General features: G+C 39.5%; 1 protein-coding gene across 1 annotated transcript in view; it reads left to right on the forward strand.

Annotated features, from left to right (window-relative positions):
* The window catches only part of MRPL3 (mitochondrial ribosomal protein L3), a 69891-nt gene that overhangs the window by 13553 nt on the left and 39008 nt on the right, over window positions 1–17330 (forward strand). Inside the window, exons 5-6 of the mRNA XM_036992138.2 lie at window positions 14916–15015; window positions 17027–17087. Coding sequence (XP_036848033.1) covers window positions 14916–15015; window positions 17027–17087 — 161 coding nt within the window. The remainder of the gene's footprint in view (window positions 1–14915; window positions 15016–17026; window positions 17088–17330) is intronic.

The following is a 17330-nucleotide window of genomic DNA, read 5'->3' on the forward strand; positions in this document are numbered from 1 at the left end:
TTTTATTTCATGGCACAGCTTATATACACAGGCTCACATCCATGAGCTGCCCACAGTGATATCACTTCTGGGCTGATCTCACATCTGCTGTTCTCATTTCTGAATTTGGTGATCTCACTTCTGGATCTGGTGTTCTCACTTCCAGTGATCTCATTTCCAGAAGTGATCTCACTTCCAGCCCTCCACAGACTGGGAAGGTGTAGGGGTTTGTAAAAGGCTGAGTGACTGAGTCTGTGAGTGGACATAGGCAGAGAGCATTTTCTAACTAAGACTGGTTCTGTGCTGATGCTGTAACCTGGAGTAGGGACAACCAAAGGGAAGTTGTGAAGGAAAGATGTGTTTGAGGTGTTCACAGAAGATTCACATGGAGTTGTCTTTTAAATAGTAGGGTATACTGATCAGTGAATTGGCAGTGGTGGAAACCATCAGAGTCCTATAGTTTAATAGACTATAGGCCATTAAAGCCTGTCTCATAGTATTAAGAGAAGTCAGCTATTATTGCATATTATGGTAGTATTGTCCATTTGTTATTTTATATGTGTGTATGTAACCTGAGAATTAATAGGACTATTATATATATGTATTACATATCTATATTATGTGTATTGTATACATATTTATATATTATAGTCCTATTAATTCTTGGCAGTCTGTTAACTAATAATGTCTTGGTTCAAATAATTACGTAGTAATTAAAAGTAGAATGAGCTATTTATGAAAACTTCTTTTTAAATGTCAAAAGTTTCAAATGTCTTTTCCAATGTTTGGTTTTTTCAATGTATAAATGTGTTCCAGCCTTCATGAGAATAATTGTTTGATTTGATAAATGCCATGTTTTCAAATTAATTGTACATCTGTTTTTGTTATATCTAGCACCATCATGTTTATTTTCTTCACCAGTTTTGTAAACTCATGACTTTCAGGCCTTGATATTGGTAAATCCAGCCTTGTAGTGGGACAATCTATTCTGCTCCCACAGAGCTGTGAACGGTACTTCCTCAGAACTGCAGGACGGTTGGAAAATGAGTGGCATGGGGTCAGAAGAGCTGATTTCTAATCCTGTTTCTGCCATTTTTTCCTTCACTGCACCTTTTTGAACATCCATTTTTTTACCCATAAAAGAAGGGAGGGAATTGGACTTCATAGACTCTAAATTCTCTTCCAGTTCTAAATCTCACATTGGTTCTCAAGAAAAAACAGAAGTTCCTTCAGAAATGTACTTGGTGGCTCTGTTTACTCTCTTTTACTTAGCAATGAAAGTGTCTTATAGATAAAACTGTATTAGCATAATACTAATCCTTAAAATATTAGATAAATGATGTACACTGCATACTTGACACTGTGACCTGTGTACTGTAAACTTTATTTTCTTCAGCATCATACAGCACAGCAGGATGATTTGGGTGCTGTATTCTTTTTTTTTTTTGGATGTTACTATTTTTTTTTTTTTTGAGAGGGCATCTCTCATATTTATTGATCAAATGGTTGTTAACAACAATAAAATTCAGTATAGGGGGGTCAATGCTCAATGTACAATCATTAATCCATCCCAAGCCTAATTCTCGTCAGTCTCCAATCTTCTGAAGCATAACGAACAAGTTCTTACATGGTGAACGAATTCTTACATAGTGAATAAATTCTTACATGGTGAACAGTACAAGGGCATTCATCACAGAAACTTTTGGTTTTGATCACACATTATGACCTATAAACTATCAGGTCAAATATGAATATTTGTTTGATTTTTGTACTTGATTTATATGTTGATCCCACATTTCTCCCTCTATTATTATTATTATTTTTATTTTTTTATTTTTATTTTTTTTTTTTTTTGAGAGGGTTATTATTATTATTTTTATTTTTAATAAAATGCTGAAGTGGTAGGTAGATGCAAGATAAAGGTAGAAAACATAGTTTAGTGCTGTAAGAGGGCAAATGTAGATAATCAGATGATCAGGTGTGTGCCTATGGACTAAGTATTAATCCAGGCTAGACAAGGGCAGCAAGACATCCACGGATGCAGAAGATTTCTCTCAAAGCAGGGGGAATGAGGTTCTGAGCCTCACCTGTTGATCCCCAAATTCTCACCTGATGGCCCCCCTGCGACTGTGCCTGTCTTAGGTTGTTCCTCCCTTGAGGAATCTTACCCGTCTCTGGCTAACCAGTCATCTTCTGGGGCCATACAGGGAAATGTAAAGTTGGTAAGTGAGAGAGAAGCCATATTATTTGAAAAGGTTAGCTTTTTACTTCTTTGCAGATTTATGCCCTGTGGCTTCTATGCCCAGCACTTGTCTCGAGGTATCTTTACCACCTGGAGGAATTATGATACTCGGTAAATTCGATATGAGGCATGAATTCTATTTAAGGGTTGTAATTAGGAAGGAAGAAGAAAAGCTATAGATGTAGCATATGGAAGGAAACATGGGAGGATTGATTATTTCTTTGACATATATTCTTGTAGAGTACCTTAAGTATGTATAGGTTTTAAACTCCTAACTAATTTGCACACACATATTAACATAATAGGAATACGGTGACATAAACAAAGCAAATCTATAATTACCATCCATCTCCAGTGAAGCCAAGAAAACCATTTAGGCACCCTAGGCATTTGTGAAAATTTATCTATGATATGATGGATATTGTCCAACTGTACTTGAACAATCAGACAAATTAAAGCAGCCCATTTCTGGGATCTGTTCACATCCCATATGTTCTTTTAACCGTAGATAGTCTATAGTCATGAGATTTTGGAGTGCTACAACTTGCACCCCTCCCAACTCCTGGTTGAGTTCCAACAGTACAGATCCGGTCAAACTCGTTGTCTCACTGTATGCACATGCCAGCCTAGACATCTCCCTCCTCATTCCAATGACAAGTCCAGGAAATGGTGGGGTGGACGCAGCCACCACCGCAGCATCGCCCGGATCCCTGTGGAGGCTTTTTGATGATCATCCCCTGGCATGAGTCCTCCAGAGAGTGCTGATGCCGGAAGCCCCTCCTCATATCATACCTTAGTTCATTTTCTGGGTATCCAAGCTAGGCCTTGATCTTCTGCATAGAAACAAACAGACCCTTGCCCACACTTTGACATGCCCTCTATACCACTGTGCAGAACTCATTGGAGGTCAGCACACAGGGACTGCCTTTTTTTTTTCTTTTTATTAAGAGAAAGGAATATTATCAGAAAAGAGTACCTCCATAGCTGATCATCTGACACCCTTTAAGTGATCAACATTAAGGATATTTAAAGCATGCCTTGATCTTTGATTTACCAATAGTTTTATCCTATCAAGGAGTAATCCCCCTTTTCTTTCTTTCTTCCCTTTTTTTTTCTTTAGTCTTTAATCTACACTTACATGAAGAGTACTATGTTTACTATGCTCTCCCCTATATCAGGTCCCCCATAACAACCACATTACGGTTACCGTCCATCAGCTTAGCAAAATGTTGTAGAGTCACTACTTGTCCTCTCTGTGTTGTGCAGCCCACCCTCCCCTTTCTCCCTCCCCCCCATGCATGCATGCTAATCTTAATACCCCCCGTCTTCTTCCCCCCACCTTATCCCTCCCTGCCCACCCATCCTCCCCAGTTCCTTTCCCTTTGGTACCTGTTAGTCCATTTTTGGGTTCTGTAATTCCGCTGCTGTTTTGTTCCTTCAGTTTTTCCTTTGTTCTTATACTCCTCAGATGAGTGAAATCATTTGGTATTTCTCTTTCTCCGCTTGGCTTATTTCACTGAGCATAATACTCTCCAGCTCCATCCATGTTGCTGCAAATGGTTGGATTTTTCCACTTCTTATGGCTGAGTAGTATTCCATTGTGTATATGTACCACATCTTCTTTATCCATTCATCTACCAATGGACATTTAGGTTGCTTCCAATTCTTGGCTATTGTAAATAGTGCTGCGATAAACATAGGGGTGCATCTGTCTTTCTCAAACTTGATTGCTGCGTTCTTAGGGTAAATTCCTAGGAGCGGAATTCCTGGGTCAAATGGTAGGTCTGTTTTGAGCATTTTGATGAACCTCCATACTGCTTTCCGTAATGGTTGAACTAATTTACATTCCCACCAGCAGTGTAGGAGGGTTCCCCTTTGTCCACAGCCTCGCCAACATTTGTTGTTGTTTGTCTTTTGGATGGCAGCTATCCTTTCTGGTGTGAGGTGATACCTCATTGTAGTTTTAATTTGCATTTCTCTGATAATTAGCGATGTGGAGCATCTTTTCATGTGTCTGTTGGCCATCTGTATTTCTTTTTTAGAGAACTGTCTGTTCAGTTCCTCTGCCCATTTTTTAATTGGGTTATTTGTTTTTTGTTTGTTGAGGCGTGTGAGCTCTTTATATATTCTGGACGTCAAGCCTTTATCGGATCTGTCATTTTCAAATATATTCTCCCATACTGTAGGGTTTCTTTTTGTTCTATTGATGGTGTCTTTCGCTGTACAGAAGCTTTTCAGCTTAATGTAGTCCCACTTGTTCATTTTTGCTGTTGTTTTCCTTGCCTGGGGAGATATGTTCAAGAAGAGATCACTCATGTTTATGTCTCAGAGGTTTTTGCCTATGTTTCTTTCCAAGAGTTTAATGGTTTCATGACTTACATTCAGGTCTTTGATCCATTTTGAGTTTACCTTTGTATATGGGGTTAGGCAATGGTCCAGTTTCATTCTCCTACATGTAGCTGTCCAGTTTTGCCAGCATCATCTGTTGAAGAGACTGTCATTTTGCCATTGTATGTCCATGGCTCCTTTATCAAATATTAATTGACCATATTTGTTTGGGTTAATCTGGAGTCTCTAATCTGTTCCACTGTTCTGTGGCTCTGTTCTTGTGCCAGTACCAAATTGTCTTGATTACTATGGCTTTGTAGTAGAGCTTGAAGTTGGGGAGTGAGATCCCCCCTACTTTATTCTTTTTCAGGATTGCTTTGGCTATTCGGGGTCTTTGGTGTTTCCATATGAATTTTTGAATTATTTGTTCCAATTCATTGAAGAATGTTGCTGGTAATTTGAGAGGGATTGCATCAAATCTGTATATTGCTTTGGGCAGGATGGCCATTTTGATGATATTAATTCTTCCTAGCCATGAGCATGGGATGAGTTTCCATTTATTAGTGTCCCCTTTAATTTCTCTTAAGAGTGACTTGTAGTTTTCAGAGTATAAGTCTTTCACTTCTTTGGTTAGGTTTATTCCTAGGTATTTTATTCTTTTTGATGCAATGGTGAATGGAATTGTTTTCCTGATTTCTCTTTCTATTGGTTCATTGTTAGTGTATAGGAAAGCTACAGATTTCTGTGTGTTAATTTTGTATCCTGCAGCTTTGCTGTATTCCGATATCAGTTCTAGTAGTTTTGGAGTGGAGTCTTTAGGGTTTTTTATGTACAGTATCATATCATCTGCAAATAGTGACAGTTTAACTTCTTCTTTACCAATCTGGATTCCTTGTATTTCTTTGTTTTGTCTGATTGCCATGGCTAGGACCTCCAGTACTATGTTAAATAACAGTGGTTAGAGTGAGCATCCCTGTGTGGTTCCTGATCTCAGAGGAAATGCTTTCAGCTTCTCGCTGTTCAGTATAATGCTCGCTGTGGGTTTATCATATATGGCCTTTATTATGTTGAGGTACTTGCCCTCTATTCCCATTTTGCTGAGAGTTTTTATCATGAATGGATGTTGAATTTTGTCAAATGCTTTTTCAGCATCTTTGGAGATGTTCATGTGGTTTTTGTCTTTCTTTTTGTTGATGTGGTGGATGATGATGATGGATTTTCGAATGTTGTACCATCCTTGCATCCCTGGGATGAACCCCACTTGGTCATGGTGTATGATCGTTTTGATATACTGTTGAATTCTGTTTGCTAATATTTTATGGAGTATTTTTGCATCTACATTCATCAGGGATATTGGTCTGTAATTTTCTTTTTTGGTGGGGTCTTTGCCTGGTTTTGGTATTTGGGTTATGTTGGCTTCACAGAATGAGTTTGGGAGTATTCCCTCTTCTTCTATTTTGTGAAACACTTTAAGGAGAATGGGTATTATGTCTTCTCTGTATGTCTGATAAAATTCCGAGGTAAATCTGTCCGGCCCCGGGGTTTTGTTCTTGGGTAGTTTTTTGATTACCATTTCAATTTCCTTGCTCGTAATTGATTTGGTTAACTTTTGTGTTTCTTCCTTGGTCAGTCTTGGGAGGTTGTATTTTTCTAGGAAGTTGTCCATTTCTTCTAGGTTTTCCAGCTTGTTGGCATATAGGTTTTCATAGTAGTCTTTAATAATTCTTTGTATTTCTGTGGAGTCTGTCGTGATTTTTCCATTCTCTTCTCTGATTATGTTGATTTGTGTTGATTCTCTTTTTCTCTTAATAAGTTGGGCTAGAGGCTTATCTATTTTGTTTATTTTCTCAAAGAACCAGCTCTTGGTTTTGTTGATTTTTGCTACTGTTTTATTCTTCTCAATTTTGTTTATTTCTTCTCTTATCTTTATTATGTCCCTCCTTCTGCTGACTTTAGGCATCATTTGTTCTTCTTTTCCCAGTTTTGATAATTGTAAAGTTAGACTATTCATTTGGGATTGTTCTTCCTTCTTCAAGTGTGCCTGGATTGCTATATACTTTCCTCTTAAGACTGCTTTCGCTGCGTCCCACAGAAGTTGGGGCTTAGTGTTGTTGTTGTCATTTGTTTCTATATATTCCTTGATCTCTATTTTGATTTGTTCATTTATCCATTGATTATTTAGTAGCATGTTGTTAATCCTCCATGTGTTTGTGAGTCTTTTTGTTTTCTTTGTAGAATTTATTTCTACTATTATACCTTTGTGGTCTGAAAAATTGGTTGGTAGAATTTCAATATTTTGGAATTTACTGAGGCTCTTTTTGTGAGCTAGTATGTGGTCTATTCTGGAGAATGTTCCATGTGCACTTGAGAAGAATGTATATCCTGTTGCTTTTGGATGTAGAGTTCTATAGATGTCTATTAGGTCCATGTGTTCTAGTGTGTTGTTCAGTGCCTGTGTGTCCTTACTTATTTTCTGCCCGGTGGATCTCTCCTTTGGGGTGAGTGGTGTGTTGAAGTCTCCTACAATGAATGCATTGCAGTCTATTTCCCTCTTTAGTTCTGTTAGTATTTGCTTCACATATGCTGGTGCTCCTGTATTGGGTGCATATGTATTTAGAATGGTTATATCTTCTTGTTGGACTGAGCCCTTTATCATTATGTAGTATCCTTCTTTATCTCTTGTTACTTTCTTTGTTTTGAAGTCTATTTTGTCTGATATTAGTACTGCAACCCCTGCTTTCTTCTCACTGTTGTTTGCCTGAAATATGTTTTTCCATCCCTTGACTTTTAGTCTATGCTTTTCTTTGGGTTTAAGGTGAGTTTCTTCTAAGCAGCATATAGATGGGTCTTGCTTTTTTATCCATTCTTTTACTCTATGTCTTTTAATTGGTGCATTAAGTCCATTTACATTTAGGGTGACTATTGAGAGATATGTACTTATTGCCATTGCAGGCTTTAGATTTGTGGTTACCAAAGGTTCAAGGTTAGCTTCTTTAGTATCTTACTGCCTAACTTAGCTCGCTATTGAGCTGTTATATACACTGTCTGGAGATTATTTTCTTCTCTCCCTTCTTATTCCTCCTCCTCCATTCTTCTTATGTTGTGTGTTTTGTTCTGTGCTCTTTTTAGGGGTGCTCCCATCTAGAGCAGTCCCTGTAGGATGCCCTGTAGAGGTGGTTTGTGGGAAACAAATTCCCTCAGCTTTTGCTTGTCTGGGAATTGTTTAATCCCGCCATCATATTTAAATGATAGTCATGCTGTATACAGTATCCTTGGTTCAAGGCCCTTCTGTTTCATTGCATTAAGTATATCATGCATTCTCTTCTGGCCGGTAGGGTTTCTGTCGAGAAGTCTGATGTTAGCCTGATGGGTTTTCCTTTATAGGTGACCTTTTTCTCTCTAACTGCCTTTAAAACTCTTTCCTTGTCCTTGATCCTTGCCATTTTAATTACTATGTGTCTTGGTGTTGTTCTCCTTGAATCCTTTCTGTTGGGGGTTCTGTGTAATTCCATGGTCTGTTCGATTATTTCCTCCCCCAGTTTGGGGAAGTTTTCAGCAATTATTTTTTCCAAGATACTTTCCGTCCCTTTTCCTCTTTCTTCTTCTTCTCGTATCCCTATAATACGAATATTATTCCTTTTGGCTTGGTCACATAGTTCTCTTAGTGTTGTTTCATTCCTGGAGATCCTTTTATCTCTCTCTATGTCAGCTTCTGTACGTTCCTGTTCTCTGGCTTCTATTCCTTCAATGGCCTCTTGCATCTTATCCATTCTGCTTATAAATCCTTCCAGGGATTGTTTCACTTCTGTGATCTCCTTCCTGACATCTGTGATCTCCTTCCGGACCTCATCCCACTGCTCTTGCTTTTATCTCTGCATCTCATCCCATTGCTCTTGCATTTTTCTCTGCATCTCTGTCAGCATGTTCATGATTTTTATTTTGAATTCTTATTCAGGAGGACTGGTTAGGTCTGTCTCCTTCTCAGGTGTTGTCTCTGTGATCTTTGTCTTCCTGTAGTTTTGCCTTTTCATGGTGATAGAGATAGTGTGCAGAGCTGGGACGAGTGACGGCTCGAACTTCCCTTCTTGTTGGTTTGTGGCCTTCCTCTCCTGGGAGAATAGCGACCTCTAGTGGCTTGTGCTGGGCAGCTGTGTGCAGACAGGGCTTCTACTTCCTGCCCGGTTGCTATGGAGTTTATATCCGCTGTTGCTGTGGGCGTGGCCTGGTTGGGACTTCTCCTCCAAAATGGTGGAGCCCCATTGGAGGGGGAGCAGCCAGGAGGCTATTTATCTTCCTATGGGGCCTCTGTGTTCCCTGCTGCCCAGTGGTTTAGAGTGCCCAGGGATCCCCAGATTCCCTGCCTCTGGTCTAAGTGACCTGTCCTGCCCCTTTAAGACTTCCAAAAAGCACTCTCCAAACCAAAACAACAACAGCAACAATGAGAGAGGGAACAGAAAGAAAAGGAAAAAACACGCGATTTTTTTTTTGTCCTCAGGCGCCGGTCCCAGGCACCCGCTCACCGGTCCTGCTGCCCTGTCTCCCTAGCACCAGTGTCCCTGTCCCTTCAAGGCTTCCAAAAAGCACCCGCCCACCAGTCCCCCAGGGAAAAACGCACGATATTCTTTGTCCTCAGGCGCCGGTCCCAGGCACCCGCTCACCAATCCCGCCGCCCTGCCTCCCTAGCACCGGGGTCCCTGTCCCTTTAAGGCTTCCAAAAAGCACTCGCCAAAAAGAGAAAAAGAAAGGGGAAAAACGCCCGATTTCCTCCGTCCTCAGGTGCTGGTCTCAGGCACCCGCCCACCGGTCCCACAGGGAAAAACGCAGGATAATCTTTGTCCTCAGGCGCCAGTCCCAGGCACCCACTCACCAGTCCCGCTGCCCTGCCTCCCTAGCTCCGGGGTCCCTGTCCCTTTAAGGCTTCCAAAAAGCACTCGCCAAAAAGAGAAAAAAAAAACAAAGGGGAAAATTGCGCGATTTCCTCCGTCCTCAGGCGCCGGTCTCAGGCACCCGCCCACTGGTCCCGCTGGGAAAAATGCGGGATATTCTTTGTCCTCAGGCGTCGGTCCCAGGCACCCACTCACCGGTCCCGCCACCCTACCTCCCTAGCAATGAGGTCCCTGTCCCTTTAAGGCTTCCAAAAAGCACTCGCCAAAAAAAAAACCGCTCCGGTTTCTTTCCACCCGCCGGGAGCCGGGGGAAGGGGCGCTCGGGTCCCGCCCGGCCGGGGCTTGTATCTTTCCCCCTTCCCAAGGCGCTGGGTTCTTGCAGGTGTGGATGTGGTCTGGATGTTGTCCTGTGTCCTGTGGTCTCTATTTTAGGAAGATTTTTCTTTGTTATATTTTCATAGCTCTATGTGTTTTTGGGAGGAGATTTCCACTGCTCTACTCACGCTGCCATCCTGGCTCTGCCTCCTGGGTGCTGTATTCTTATATTGTGGAGGATTTTGGTCCACTTACCTCACTCACAGAAACTCCTAAAACTATTTGCTTCTCTAGTATAGAAAGTGCTACAAAGGCTCTTCTTCAAAATAAAAATTTTCTAGCTCCAGAGACATGTATTACAATATTAAGAAAAAGCCCTACCTTTGAATGACCTTTCTTCAGTGTAGGATATGAAAATGAAGTTTTAAAATTCATTTAAAATTCAAATGAAGCTTTACAATTTTTTTTTAAAGGCTGTGGTGGAGGGAAAAGTAAAGTATTTTGCTTCAGAAAGGAAGAGCATTTTCTAAACTAAAGGCATACATTATTCCTTTTGCATATTGTAAACCTCAGGGAAACCGAAAGTAGATTGATTATAAAGGGTTAAAAAAAAAGACCTATGAATATAAAATAAAAAATAAGCACTCTAAAAATAAGTCAGTTTTATTTATAATAGTGCTAGAGATGTTAGTTTTTTTAATCTGTAGAGAATTTATTAGACTCCAAAAAATTAGATTTCTTTGCTTTTGCTAATTTTGTACCTTATCAATAAAAACTGATGTGGTACATAGTGTTTTTGAATAAAAGTTAAGTGGCCTTTAAAGTTGATTAAATCAGTTCATCTTAGGAGCAGAGAAGCCTTTTCACTGTGAGAAGGGTAATTGCAGAGAACTTTGAAGTTGGGGGGAAAGCAACCTCATAGATGGGATTATCCAAGTGTGACTCTGCTGTCAGTCTTTTAAATTGCCTTTTGAAATCATTTATTTGGAAGCCAAGAACAAAAACACCTCTGTTACTGCTGCTGGTTTCGACTCAACTTGAGCATTTGGTTTTCCTCATGACTGATACCTAATTATATGAAATATTTTTATTTTTTTGATATTTTGATTTGAAAAAATTACTCAATTTTGGTGAAATTGGAAGATAATCAAGATGTATTATTACCTTTGTTCTTTTTATGTTTCAGTCTACAGTTACTTAGGTCAAGATGTTCATCTTGTCTATTTTGTGGTGCTGAAAAAGTATAAGATTTTTTATGTCAGGAGGCTTAAAAACTGATATTAATGAAGTAATGTGCTTTTTAAATCACCGGGTGGAATATGTGAATGTCAAAGATAAAATTGAAGTCTGTTCTAAAATTTAATAAATCTGAATTTGGTAGGTCAGGAGAATAATTTCAGGAAGCCACATTTTAAAATTCAAATTTCTGTGTTTGCTTTTCTTGAGAAGTGAATATCATTGAAGATGAAAAGCAGCAGCCTTAGTCAGAGTGGTGTTGAATATTCATTTTAGATTTCAGCCTGTGGGAAAGGAAACCCATGGAGAATAACTGGAATGGGTTATGTGATCACTCTGGGAGGAAAGTATAGCTTTCTAAAGGAACTCTGTGAGGTATGAAACCATCTTTTGTGCACATCTGAACCACAGTGGCTTAGTATTATTTCACAGTCCCACCGGAGGGCCCCAGGGAGATTCCTAGGGATGTAGGGATGTGGGTTGATCCAAAAATTAGAGTGATGTGCTTACAGGCCAGTGCTCTCATGTCTGCTAAAGGCAACCTACTTGGTAGGTTACAAAGGGGCGCTAACAGCTTGCAAATCCGCAGCTTAAATGAAGTTAGCAAGTAATGGAAGTTTGCTGTGTTTTCAGATACTGTATTCTGCAAGACAGTCTGGCTGTGCACCTACACGCTGGATTGAGGGGTGCTGATGCTTTGTTATTCTTATAAATCTCGTATTGAGTTGGTTAGGGTTTTTCAATTGCTGCTGTTCTTTTTCCCTTACAAATTACTGTTGGTTTTGTTTCATAATAGTCTAGTTTTTGCAATTTTTTCACCCTCAGAATAAGTGGTGATGTTTATTTTAGACTTCCAATTTTTAAATACCTACTTAAAGAGAGGCCACAAACACAGTAATGTTGTGTGTCAGGAGCTGATGCAGCAGCAGTAAGAGTGGGAAGTGGGGTGGAAAGACAGACCAGGGTTTTACATCCATATAGACATATGCTCTCCATCTGTGTCTCCTCCTTGTTCATGTGAGGAGACCCAGCCCCCTTCTGCAGGGTCTGACCTGCCAATGTGCTTAGCTCTAAAGCTATGGACACAAGTGAACAAAACAGTCCCTACCATCCAGGTGCTCCCAGCCCCACAGACTGACATGTGGGCAGGTAAGTGTAAGATTGGGTGGACATAGTTGAAATGCATGCAAGGTCTAGGGGTGGCATTGACAAAGGAGCAGTCTGCTGTGGCACGGAGGGATCTGGATAGGAAGTATCACTGGAACAAGGACTATTTAACAGATTTTTTAATGTGCTCTGGAGGTGTGGGGTGAGAGGGAGATTACAGCATCAACAGATATACATATGGTACTATGGCTCAGTGGGGGACCACAGGTGCTTTATTCATGATTAGAGGGGAAACTGAGGGAGAGGAACTACAGGGAGATAGACATTCCTGTGTTGGCTATATTCTCATGCAAGAGGCATTCATTACACCAGAAAATACAAAGTGGGATGACTTTTTTGTCAAGTCTCATAGCGTCTGTATCAGGGATCTTAAGAATTAAAGAAAAAAAGATCCAGGGCATTGTAAGGAAATCAGAAGTCCACAAAGTCTTTTAGTTAAAGATATTTTCTATTTGGGGATATTTATAGTTACAGAAAAAAGGCAGGGGTGGAGGGAAAAGCAGACTGCAGACCTCTTAAGGAGCTGGTGAAATGGCAGCAACTAAAGTCTCTGCTCTCAAGAAGCCTACATTTTGGTGGGATTGGGGATAAAACAGGTAATCTGTTGCATGGAAGATAAACAGTTAAAAATTTGTATCATGACAGATGGAGAGAAGTGCTTTGAAGACTAGTGAAGTAGGCCGAGGGGGTTGCAGATGGCAAAGGTGGGGCTGTTTGAATCAGGAAAGGTAATCAGGAGTATAAAAGATAAGAAGGAGTAATCAGGAAAGGTAAGATGATATTTGGATGGAGGCCTGGATAAAGTGAGGGAACAGTCCTGCAAAGGTCTGGCAGAAAAGCATTCTAGGAACATATGTGCCAAGGACCTAAGGCCATTGTTTAATGTGTTCTTGGACTAGTAAGGAATGCTTGGTTCCTGAAACTGGGTGAGCCAGGTGAGTAGTGGATGATTCAGACTGTATGGACTCTTGTACAGTAAAGACTTAGGACTTGATTCTGCATGAGATGGAAGCCATTGCAGACACATGATACAGCTTGAGTTTTAAAAGGATAATGCTCACCTGTGAATGTTGGGCAGAACATGGGTTGGGAGTGTGGAAGTTTGGAGACCAGTTAGGAGCCTATTGAAATAACCAAGCAAAAGATGGTGGTTTGGGGTGTGGGTGTGAAATGGTTGATGTGAGTTGCATTTTTAAATAGAGTGTACAGGAATTGCTGGTGGATGGAACATGGGATATGAGAACAGAGTCATAGGTGAAACCACAGATCATTGATCCAAGCAACAGAAATGTGGAGTTGCCATTTATTGAGACTTGGAAGACTAGAGGAGTGCAAGCTTCTGAACGGGAAGTTGAGTTCAGTCTTAGGCATGTTAAACTCGAGTTGCTGTGTGACATCAACGTAAGGTAAGGAGTTGGCTGTTGGACATACGAATTTGTAGTTCAAAGTAGAATTTGAGATCAAAGTTAGAAGTGTGGGTTCATTAGCATGTGAAAGAATCAAGAGATCAGGGCCTGGAAGCTAAATGAAAGGCTTTCATGGAGAGAGTGTTCACCTGTGCCAAACATTGACAGTAAAGCCAATGAAGTGGGTATTGAACAATGTATTTGACCACATGAAAGTCTCTGGTGACCTGGACGAGAAGACTTTCTCCATTAAATGTTAGGGTCTGAAAGCACCTGTTGAGGTGGGTTTGAGGTAATGGGAAGTGTGTCAATTTAACAAGCATTTTCAGGGGCATTGTTGTAAGGAGAAATAGATTAGCTAAAGGAGACTATATGGTCAGGAAAGGTTCACATTTAGTATTTGAGTTATTGTGACATCTTATATACTCATGTTCTAAGTCCCTGTATTAAGGTGAAATTGTTGACTCAGAAGATGGTGGGGGTAATTTCAGGAGTAAAGCCAGTGACTAGGGGAGAAGGGAGGGCAATCAGTATACAGCCTTTTAATAGAGTAGAGACAGTTCATCAGCCATTGTAATCCCTACCCTGTCCACGTCAGAAGTATATGGAGTGCTTTAAAAACACACCTGCCTGCCGACTAAGGACAGGTTGTAGCCTCCAAGCAGAGGGCCCTGGGCGTTGGCATTTTCTGAAGGCTCCCATGTATTCCATGCAGTGTGGAGGGGTGAGAGAATGACAGTGCAGGAGTTTGACTGGTTTGGTGATAAGAGCATGGAGAAGTGCCTCCTGATGCTTCTGTTTTTTCAGTAAACTAGAAACAATGTCCGCTCGGAGTTGGAGAGGAGGGAACAGTGCTGGGAGTTTTAGGTGATGTGACCTAGTTGCCTTGCAAAGTGTGAGGAGGCCAGAGAAATGTAAGGTGGCCAGGCCACATGTGGGACTCACTTTGAAGTGTAGTCATACATTTCAGTGTGAGCTATAATGGTTTCTTCCAGCTGCCTGCCAGCAGTTGTAAAGTAGACAGTTGAATTTTCCAGGATTTGGGTTCTTGATACTTAGAATCCACAATCAAATTTCAGATATGGGCACAACTCTTTATTTTCCTGTAGAACCAAGGTCTGTCCCCATGTACTATGTATGCACTACACTATTCTGCTTGGTGGGATCCTCAGTGTAATGGATTATAAGTAAAAATTTCATTGCCCTTAAATACTCAGAATAGGGTACTCTTTGTTCATTAAGGGAATGGAGTGCCCTTTGATTTGTTCCTGAGTTAATAGCTTGGTTTAGATCTCTGCACATTAAACCCCACCTTTGGTATTTAATGGGTTGCTTTATGTGCTATTTTTCCTCTAGAAATCTACATCTGTGTTGGAATTTTACCAAGAACTTGGACTGCCGCCAAAACAAAAAGTTAAAATCTTTTGTGTAACGGATAATGCTGTAATTAAGCCAGGTAACCTGAGACCAGGGAGAGGAGGGAAGTAAAAATACCCAAATACGTGATTTGTTTAATGTCAGCCCTCTCAGTAAAGTTGAATCCACAATACAAAGTCCCAAACATTTATTTTTAAATATGAAGCTGTATCTGATTTAATCACTAGGGACAAACAAGTCTTTTTGTTTTTTAAATGGAAAGAACTGTAGAACTCTTTGTTTTCCATGTAAGAGAGAGGAACACTTTTGTTTTTAATACACAGAGAGCTCCACATTTGAAAAGCCCTTCCAAGTAAATAGACTGACTTTCAAAATGTGAAGTTCAGTATTTGTAGGCTGACATTTTAGTAAGTGAAGAATAGCTAGTCTCTGAGATAGAAGAATTTGAGGTAATATACCCTGAAATAGGAAAGTGATCAACCACAGCACCTCAAATATAAAGATTCTGATTTAGAATTCCAAAGTATTTTAGCTAATCCATGGAATGTGAAAAAGATCTGGCAGTATGAGTATATCAGTTCATACAGTTAACAGCACTTTGGTGTTTTTGAACTTTAGAAAAGCTCCCTGATCTCTTGAACTTTAGTTCTAACAAGTAGACAGTAGAAGGAGGTTTTAAGATTTTTTATTTAATATCTGAACTGAATTTCTTGAAGTAAAATACAACTGCAATAGGCCCTATTAATTGGAATGCAGAGGGTCAGTCTTGATAAGAGCTACAGTTAAAAGTATTTTTTGAAAGTAAATGGAACTAAACGAGTGTAAAAATTAAGTCCGTATTAATTTCTATAGCTCAAACCATGTACAGTTATTGTTTTTGTGGGTGAAAAACGGTCAAATATCAGCAGTTTAGGTTGTTCAACTTCATAGAAATTTGGTTACAATTACCTTATTTTTTTAATTCAAGGTTTTTTTTGGCCCATACAAATCCAGGGTAGGTACTACCTTAAAGTATACTACCCTCTGAAATCCTACAATATATGATGCCCACTTTTGAGTAAACAAACAAAATTAGTTTTCAATTATATTCTGTACTAGATTGGTTCTGGCTTTTTTCTTTAAATAACAAGTCTCATATTTGACAATGATACTGTTCATCCTTCACCCAATAATAAATTTTTGAGGCCAGGGGCTATGTCTTATATTTCTAACTGTGCATATTATTACAGCCTTATAAATGTTTCGTGCTTAATTGCCAAATTAAATAGTTCTCATGAGTGTTAATTCTAATTTTATATAAACAAAATATTGTGAAGGGGTTTCACTTAAAAATGCCCCTTAAATAACATGTTGCCTGTGCATTTAAAAGTGAGATTTTATTTATATACAACTAGCTTTGGAAATGTTAGCGAATAAAACTAGTGGTATCTATAATAAGTTTTTTTGCTATTCCAAATACCTTGGCACATGGTAGAATAACTATATTTTATTGGAACAATGACCAGTCCACCAAAAATCTGCTATGTGTGGGCTTTATAAGGATAATCATATCCACCAGTCATTACACAGTGTACAAAGGTCCTATGTTCAAGCAATTAAAGTGCTATTTTTAGTAACTTACTTCCAGTGAATAAAAGAAAGGTTTGATCCAGCCCTTTTTCAGAGTCATTTTCTTGTTTTTATTTTCCTTATATGAATTAGGAAATATACCTTAATTTTATATATTGTTGTTCACTGAAACAACCAAGAATCATCAAATTTGTGTATTTGCTAGCAGCGACACTATCTTGTCATGGGAATTGCCCATTCCAGCTAGCACCACGTTGGCCTCTGACAGCCTAAGTCCATCAGCCCTGGTCTGTCGGCTAACTCCACACCATTTGCCTCATACTGGGGCACAATCTTCAGCCTGTGTGTAGTCAATTAAACATGTTCATTGATGATTTAATAGTTATATAATTACAGAAAAGAATCTCCTACCATTTTTGACTTCGGAAAGCTAGAAAGCTTCATGGATGTTGTTTATGTTCAGTGAAGTTTTCTCTGGGCTGACAAATTTCATACAGATTTTTTGTTTTCTTTTCATAAAGGTACTCCTCTTTATGCTGCTCACTTCCGCCCAGGACAGTATGTGGATGTCACAGCCAAAACGTACGTAAGGTCCACGTAACAGGTTTTCTTTTCCTTTTGTTTTCCTCATATATTAAAAGGAAACAGAGCAAATGAAGGAAATATAGTATTTCAAGACACTGAATAAAGGATAACCATTATTCTCATTAATAATTTTTTTTTGAAGTATAGTTGCCACTGTATTAGTGATTCAACAATTATATATATATCACAAAATGCTCACAAGTATAATTACCAACTGTCAATCTACAAAATAATAACAGT

Source organism: Manis javanica, chromosome 15 (assembly GCF_040802235.1).
Source record: "Manis javanica isolate MJ-LG chromosome 15, MJ_LKY, whole genome shotgun sequence".
NCBI lineage: Eukaryota > Metazoa > Chordata > Mammalia > Pholidota > Manidae > Manis > Manis javanica.